The sequence below is a fragment of the Mustela lutreola genome, chromosome 4, assembly GCF_030435805.1.
Source record: "Mustela lutreola isolate mMusLut2 chromosome 4, mMusLut2.pri, whole genome shotgun sequence".
NCBI lineage: Eukaryota > Metazoa > Chordata > Mammalia > Carnivora > Mustelidae > Mustela > Mustela lutreola.
This window is the reverse complement of record NC_081293.1, coordinates 54,625,735-54,634,045: the sequence shown is the minus strand read 5'-3', so window position 1 is coordinate 54,634,045 and position 8,311 is coordinate 54,625,735. Positions and strand designations below refer to the sequence as shown.

The following is an 8,311-nucleotide window of genomic DNA, read 5'->3' as shown; positions in this document are numbered from 1 at the left end:
ACAGGCAGTGTGACCTTTTTCTGTACCTCAGTTTTCTCATCTGTAAATGGGGATAGCATCCTATCTAACTGCCAGGGCTGCCAAGAAGAGTCTGTGAAGTCACATAGCCTTGCATATAGTGGGTGCCCACAGCATGCTCACCACCGACAGCCCCCTTTCCTGCTCTCCCTGCAGAACGTGGGAGGGGGCACTGCTGTGGTCCAGGTGAGAGCCACCGACCGTGACATCGGGATCAACAGCGTGCTGTCCTACTATATCACTGAGGGCAATGAGGATATGACCTTCCGCATGGACCGGATCAGTGGTGAGATCTCCACGCGGCCAGCCCCGCCCGACCGTGAGCACCGGAGCTTCTACCACCTGGTGGTGACGGTGGAGGACGAAGGCACGCCCACCCTGTCGGTGAGCCGTGGAGGCAGATGCAGGGAGGGGAGGGTGCTTGAAGGACCCGCTCCGCCTTCTGTAGGGGGTGGGAGTGGCATGTCCGAGGTGGGTGAATCTTTGACAAGTCCTTTGTTGTGCCTTTAGAAGGTCCACCTCTGTGTATTTATAGAGGACCTGCGCATGTGTTTGTGGAGGACCTGCGTGTGTTTGTGGAGGACCCGCACGTGCAGAACTCATGTGCTTGTCATCCTGTATCTGTAACCACTCAGAGTCTCTGTTCAGCCCTCTTTGGTCCAGCAGTTCTATGGGATGGTGCAGAGAGAGCCCACACCTTGGGGCCTGGCCAACCCTCACTCTACCTGCCAAGCCGTGTGCCTGCGAGCATGCATTCACCCACACTCTGTACCAGACAGGAAAGGCGCCCTCTGGCCCCTTCCCCTCTGTCACTTTGATGTGACACACTGTTGCAATATGTCCATGTCGGAAGGGACTGATGCTCTTGGTCCCGTCTGGTGCTTGAATGGACAAGGTCCCGCCCAAGGCAACGTGGGAGGTTTGCAAGGTTGGAGAAGGAGGCGCGCCCTGCGGGACTGGATGGCGAGATGGTCTGGGGGCGATGGGCCGGGGTGGGAGCCGTGTGCCCATCAAGGGGGTGAAGTTTGGAGTCAGGAGCGCTGTGAGCTGGCTGTGCAATCACCAGCAAGTTGGAACCTCTCGGGATGCGGTCTCGTCATCCGGAAAAGGGAGGTGATGTCTCCTCTTAGGTGGTGTCTGGGGAATTGAGTGAGCTCGTGTCTGCAGAAGTGCTCAGTAGACCCTGAGGAGGAGGACTGTGTCAGATGCATGTGGCTGCGATAATGCCGCAGTGCAAACCAAACCACATGCAGGGATGAACGCAATCACTGATTTGGCGCCAACTCTGCAGACTGGCGATTTAGACCTGGTTTAGCTGGGCTCCCGCCTATGTGGGGTTGCGGGGGGCAGCTGTGTATCATTAGATGACTGGGGTTTGGGGGGTCATCCACCTATCGGCCGGGGTGACAGGGCCACCTGTGTCTCCTCTTCCAGAAGGCTAGCCCATGCTTATTCAAGTGGAGCTAGCAAGGGTCCAGGAGGGACAGTGGGAGCATGCAGGGCCTCTTGAATCCAGGCTTGGAACTGGAATGAGGTTGTTTCTAGCACATTCTGTTGACCAAAGCAAGTCACAAAGCCAGTCCAGGTTCAAGGTGTGGAAAACTCCACCCTCTCTTTTGGAGGAACAAGTTGCAAATGAATTTTAAAAAGTGTGGATACAGGGAGGTATAAAGGATTGGGGACATTTTTGTGCTCTGTCCACCCTAGGAACCTGATCATTAATGAGGCCTCAGCCCTGTCCCTTGGTCCCTGATGGGAGACTCTGCTAGACCCCTCCCCCTTGGCAGCAGCCCTATGGACTATGGAGTCAGAGTAGGCCTGGGCTGGGCTGTCTATCTGGACTGTCTCTGGGGAAGAAGATGGAATTTGACCAATCCCAGGAAACCACATTCTGAGATGCCAAGGGTATGAGACTGGCTGTGGGCACACCCTGGGTGGGCATCCTTAGCTCCAGAGTGGCCAGGTGTCCCCACTAATCACTTTCGCCATCCCCACCCAGTGAGCCAGAGACATATTTACAAGACACATATGACTACTCGAGGGGGGGACATGTAGGGCTATCCATTACTTTAGTGACATGGAAGGACTCAGTTTTGACAAACCCTCTCTACCTGTACCTAGCTTCAGGGCAAATCATCATCCCAGTCACCTCCCAGTGGCATTTAGCGACATGTTTGGCTACAAGTGATAGATACTTAACTCAAGTCATCAACAAATCAGGATGCATTTTATACACGTAACAGAAATTCTAGAGAGAATTACAAATGTTGGTTTTGTGCTCTGTGATGTCAAAGCTAATGCCTCTTGAGCTTTCCCCCATGGCTGCATGATGGCTGCTAAAGCACCAACCATCATGTCAGCATTCAAGGCAGGAAATGACAAGACAAAGAACTATGCAAGCCACTTCTGCCCCTTTATCAAGAAAGCAAAATTTTTTTTCCAGAACTACTTTCCACAGTTCTGCTTATGTCTGTGGCCAGAAAAGATTCACATGGGCACCCTCACTCCAAAGGAGATTGGAAAAAAATGATAGGATTATCAGAACTGGCTTATTATCTGGGAGCCTGATATATCACTGCCTCTGACAAAAGCAGAGCTTGTTAACGAGGGAAGGGTAGAGAACAGATCTGGGGTGGAAAACTGAGAGCCTGTGCTGCTTCTTGTCCTGACCAGCGAACACACCAATTTCACCCCTGCTCCCCCCCTTCCCTACACTTCAAAGCCCTGGAGTTTCCTGGGGAGGCAGTCAGTGAGACCCAGGACATTCTGAGACACTGAGTTTTACAGGTGACATCTGGCTTCCTTTTGGTCTTCAGAAGAAATGACAATTGGGGAAATGTGAAATCACCCCGGCCACATTTAACCACCAGGAATGGGTGGGCCGCTACTCAAGCAGTTCCTACAGAACTTGGGACTGGTCCCTGTGGCCAGAAAGAGTTTTCATCTGTTGACAGACACTCTGACCGCCCCCACCCCCAACCACCACCATCAGAGACCCAGCCTAGTCCAGTGGAAACCCATGAACTCTGCCTCCTCACACATGGGTCCCTGACATTTGGGTCCCGCCTTGAAGCCAATCTCAGGCTTCCCAGCTCCCTGCTATGGGACTACGAGAAGTTGGATGGTGAGAGGCATAACCTCCCTTTCTCTGGCTTCCTCATTCTGGCCATCACCAGCTCGGACCCCAGAAAGCACCTTCCAGGTGACTCAATCAGGCCTCGGCTTCCCTGAGGCCATGACCAAGATGATATGTATATGGCTCCTGGGCTATTACACCATGATAGGGACAGACAGCATCAGGGCCAGCTGGGGAAAGATTTACAGGAGACATTTTTTAGGTCAAAAGGAATCTATCAACTTTTTTTCTGGCTTCTTCAGGTAGAGGAAAGATCCCTGGTATTTGACTTCTGTAAGGGACATGTGACAGTGAAGAATTGCCGGGACCAGAGCAGAGTTGAGAACTGAGCCCTGGAGCGTATCCGTTCATTCATACATTTGTTCGTTTGCTTAGGCAGCCAGTCAGTGTTCCCTGAATGCCCAGTATGTGCCAGGCCCCAGGGATACCCAGAGGAAGCAGTGGTGGTCCCTGCCACCGTAGAAGGTAGCCGAGGAAGGGACGCAGTGAGGGTCTCCGGGTTCAGAGGCCAACATGTGGATGGGCCTGCATTCAGGAGCACTAACAAGGGCTCGGGAAAGGCTTCTTGGAGGAGGTGATGCCTGGGCTGTCTTGTCACTCTGTCATTGTTAGCACAACAAGGCGTATGAGGGACCCAGAGAGCCACCTAAACAAAGGCCCAAGAGCAAGAAATGACCAGGGGCGGGTTTGTGGAGCCCGTGGCAGCAGTCAGAGCCAAGAGTGTGACTCTATCTATATTTCCTCCTGGTGACATTGCCTCTGGGCTGACATTGCCTATGGGCTGATCGCACCACTTGCCCATGTGCCCCCTCCAGTCCTTCCCAGTACGGCTAAGCCAGGGTGAGGACAGGGCACAAGCTGCCAGCGCCCAGCCATGATGGGCATCTGCCTCCAGGGAGCACTGGACCCACAAAGATTTGCTTCCAGTGATCTGACTGTCCCCTCTAGACAGTGAATCCCCAGAGTCAAACACAAAATTGAGGGTCACCAAGCCAGAGGTGACCAGACGGGGTCCCTTCCCTCCTGTTGCATAGATTTCACTGGATGGCTGTTTGAGAATAGGGTTGTTTTGAGCCCTCCTGCACCAGCCAGAGCCCTGAGCAGCCTCCCAAGGCTCCAGGAAAGGTCACCATGGTCCTAGGGGTGGGCGCCATTCTGCACGTTATCAGTCCAGAGATGCCCGGCAGACCTGCACACCATCTTGTTTCCACCTGCAGTTATCAGCTGGTCTAAGCCAGCCCTCGCTGGCACAGGACCAACCTCACAAGGGCAAGCTAAGGGTCGTTCCTTTATTCTTTCATTCATTCAACACGAAATACGCGCCTGGCCCGTGCCAGAGGCTCGGAAGTCAGACATGAGTTGGGTACAGTCCTGTCCTCAAGGGGCCCCCAGACTAGTGGGGAGATGGACACATAACAGAGAGTTACCACTTGGTGATGTGATGAAGTGCCAGGAACTTGGAGCCAGGAGCCCGGGAAGGTTTTCAGGATAAGACATCACTTGTGTTTGTGACTTCCGGAGTGAAGTTCTCTTAGCAAGTGGCCTGGTATTCAGCTACCAAGAGAAATCTTGTATCTGAGCCCTCCTATCCTTTCATTTGACCCTGGCCCCCTCCCCCCAATTTCCTGTGAACCGTACATTCCTGTCCCCACCCAGCTCTCAGCCCTGTATCACCCAGAGCTAGGAACAGCTGTGTAGCAGGGGGCATCCGGACCAACCCAGGCCTGTCACACAATGGTGTGCCACCCAGCCAGGGGAAGTCATTGTACGGCTTCTGCTCTCTGGCTAGAGCTTCAGGCTGCAGGCAAGGGAGGCCAGGCTGGGGGGAGGGGTCTAAGGGGCTATCAGGGAGGCCTCTGCAAGAGGAAGGGCCGGGCCTGGGGAGGAAGGGCGGAAGGCAACTGGGAGGTCAGGAGCTGAGCCCCAGTCACAGAGGCACCTTGGCAGGAGGATGAAGATGGGGGGAGGGCCTGTCAGGGGGACCTCCCTGCCACACAAATCCCAGCCAACCAGCTCTGGCATCTCAGGCTGGTGGGAACCTGCAGAAGTCACCTGTCCAGGGAGGACACTGATCACCCCCCACCCACTTGCTGGTCCAAGAGTTGCCAGCGGTAGCCTAGAGAAAGTCTGTGAGCCGGGGACATTGCCCTTGGCAGCTGACCTCCTATCTCTAAGGCCAAGAGCTCTTCTGTGTATTAAACTTCGACCCCGCTGCTGTTGAGGAAGCCTGCTTCCACTGGCTCAAGCTCAGGAAGCCCCAGCCTGGCCCCTTCCCTGTGCTGCACACCGAGTTAAGCCAGCCTTCTCTGGCCCAGCATGGTGATGTTCAAATCCTTCCCTTGCCCTGCGTCTTGAGGGCTGTCCTGCAGCAGCTCAAATGTGCCGTGTGCAACCTGTTCAGGGCCTCCCAGAGACCCTGGGGCTCTCTGGTCAGCTAGGAGCATCTCCCTTCCCCTCCACCATGATAAGCAAGCACAGGCCCTCGTGCCCACCAGGAGTCCTGTGGCTTCAGGGATGCCAAGCAGAAAGGGGAGTGGCAAGAATGAAGCAAAGGAAAGGGAACCATGGGCTTGTGGGCCCAGGTTCACCGCCCCCCCCCCCACCCCGATCCCCGGCCCTGGGCCTGGGAGGTTCTGAGTCTTGGCCTCTGATGCCATTCAGTTCAGTGAAGAGGAAGGCGCACAGGCCTGAGAAGCAGAAGACCCAGGTCTTAGTCCCAGTTCCACATTCACTTTTTGTCACAAGACACAAATGTTTTGGAGCCTCGGTTTTCCTGCGCATAAAATGGACACAGTAAAGCCTCCCAGCATTATCTGGTGGGGGAGGGGGAATCCAAAAAGTGATAACATTAACACGTGTAAGTGTTTTGGAAAACACAGTATTCTAACAGAAAAGGCCAACAGATAACCCACCAGCTGCCACTTCATCAGGTGCCCGGGGCACGTGGCTAGCTGATGTCAGCATTTTCTCCTTAAGCTACATTGCTACTTCAGAATCCGTCCCAACATGTATTTTAGGAAGTAAGACCACTAGATCAGAATGGCGAGACAGAATGAAACCTTTGCCCCCCGCCTGCACAAGCTCAGGACATCACGTTGCTCTTCAGGAGATCCCACCAAGCACGGACAGAACCGCTAAGAAGCGGAGCTGGTGGGAAGCCAGAGGGGGGCCCTGGGAGGGGTCCAGAGAACAGGACCCTGGCATCCTGGTTCAACCCCTCGCCCCATGGCTATGCTTCAGCTGTCAGCTCTGAGACTGGGTGCGGAGGATAGCCTGTTATAGGACCCACTACCCTGTTGGAACTCCTGGAATAGTTAGGGAGACTAGCATCCGTACAGCAAAGAGAGGCAACTGTGCCAAGCAGGCACAGGGATTACCCAGTGGAAGGGCTAGATGACCAGTGCCCTCTGTGGGCTGGGACACCCGCCAAGCTGGACTGTGAGTGCCTACTTCTCAAGAGGCCTTTGCACCTGGTGTCCCGGCAGGCAACCCCAGTCCCTTTCTACCCCCTGCTATGTCCCTGGACCTCCCTGAGAAATCACAGTCAGACCAGCCTTGGGGAGCTCTAGCTGACACTCAGGAAGGCCCCTTCCAGGAAGCAATGCCCAAGCTGGGATGGAGAATGACTGGACCTCTCTGTAGGCCGTCTCTCTACGATGCATTCCTGAGACAGAGCCCTCACGGGAGAAAGCAGTGCCTTGGCTCCTTGACCCCAGAGCTGGGCTTTTGAGAAGCAGGCCCCCAAGTTCCTGCATACCTACCCCAGCGCCCCTCATCACTGACCCCCCAGGCAGGGCCAGCCCAATCCAACACGTGGGCCCCCCGTGGGCCCCACAACATGTGTTCAGAGCATCAACTCCCCTCCATTGGCCTCTCCCTTGGAGGGAATAAAGGCAGGTTGTCTTTATTAAATGGGAGCATGAGAAGGTTACAGGAATGATGACCCTTATAATTCCTGATCTATTTCTTAACAGTAACTTGGGGCATCAAAGCACAGATTTCCTTCTGAGGGCCTCAGCCAGTGCCGTGATCCATTGGCCTCCTGCCTCGGTCTCACCCTGCCTGGCCAACTCTCCGGAGGCCCCAGTGTCCCTCCCAGCCCCTTGAGAGGCAGGTGCGATGATCCCAGGGCACCTCCACCCCACCCCCAGGCGAGTCTAGGGGGCTCCTTGGCCTCCTGCCCCTCCTCCTTAGTAGCAGGGAGGATGTCTTCGGGGCCCTGGGGGCGGAGCGTGTGGTCCAGGATAAAGATGGAGCCTGGAGCTCAGAGTAAATTTCACTGAAAACAGGAAACCACGAAGCTGCGATGTGCTCACTTGTAAGGGTCCAGAGAAGAAGATCTCGAGGCCACACAGGAGGAAGCTGGGGAGGAAGTGTGGTGGCTTTCTGCTCTGGGGCCTCCTCCCTCTCTCGCTCCCTCCCTCCACACAGCAGCAGCCAGTCTTGGGGTCTGGCAGCCAAATTCTCAGAAACTATATCTGCCTAGAGGTCAAAAGCTGAGGGATGGGCCAGACCAGCCTCCCCCTAGGGTAGGAGCACTCTTTCTGAACTGGGGGATGGGAGGTGGGTCTGGTCTGTAGGCTTTTCCTTCAATCCTAGGGGTAGCCAAGCTCAGCCTGGAGCATGTATCACCCTGCCCATCTCTGCCATGGGCCCTCAAGAGCTGTTAGAACAGCACCCTCTTTCTATGGCAGCCGGCACTGAGTGTCCAGGGAGCCGATGGAATAGAAGAGGAACCCCCGGAACAGAGCAAGAACCGGGATTTTGGTGTCCTGGCCACTTCGGGTGTCGGTGCAATCTCCAGGCCCAGGCCCACTCTTTCCTCAAGGCCAACCCTCCAGCCCCCGCCCTGGCATAGCAGGACACCAACACTGCCCATGCCCTCAGGCCTAACGGAGAGCTCAGAAGCAATGCCATGTATCCAGGGGACCTCCCTGGTTCTAGCTGCAGGCCTGGGGGCTCACTGCTCCCAGAGAGCCCAGAGCTGCATTCTTCCTCCCCCAACTCCTGTCCCCCACCTCTTCAGGCCATCCAGAGGGCTCTCTCTGCCTGCTGGGCCCTCCCGCCGGCCTGAAGTCCCAGCTTTGCGCCCCAGGGTCCAGCTCAGCAGAGCCCACATAGGCTGCTGAGCTAAACGCCCTCCTCCGTGCACTGCCT

The 8,311-nt window shown here is 55.5% G+C and overlaps 1 protein-coding gene across 3 annotated transcripts in view; it reads left to right on the top strand.

Moving 5' to 3' along the window:
- Positions 1-8,311, top strand: part of LOC131828856 (cadherin-23) — a 75,912-nt gene that overhangs the window by 3,091 nt on the left and 64,510 nt on the right. For all 3 annotated transcript variants that reach the window (XM_059169996.1, XM_059169994.1, XM_059169995.1), the window contains exon 4: positions 175-402. In XM_059169996.1, coding sequence (XP_059025979.1) covers positions 277-402 — 126 coding nt within the window. In that variant the 5' untranslated portion in view covers positions 175-276. The remainder of the gene's footprint in view (positions 1-174; positions 403-8,311) is intronic.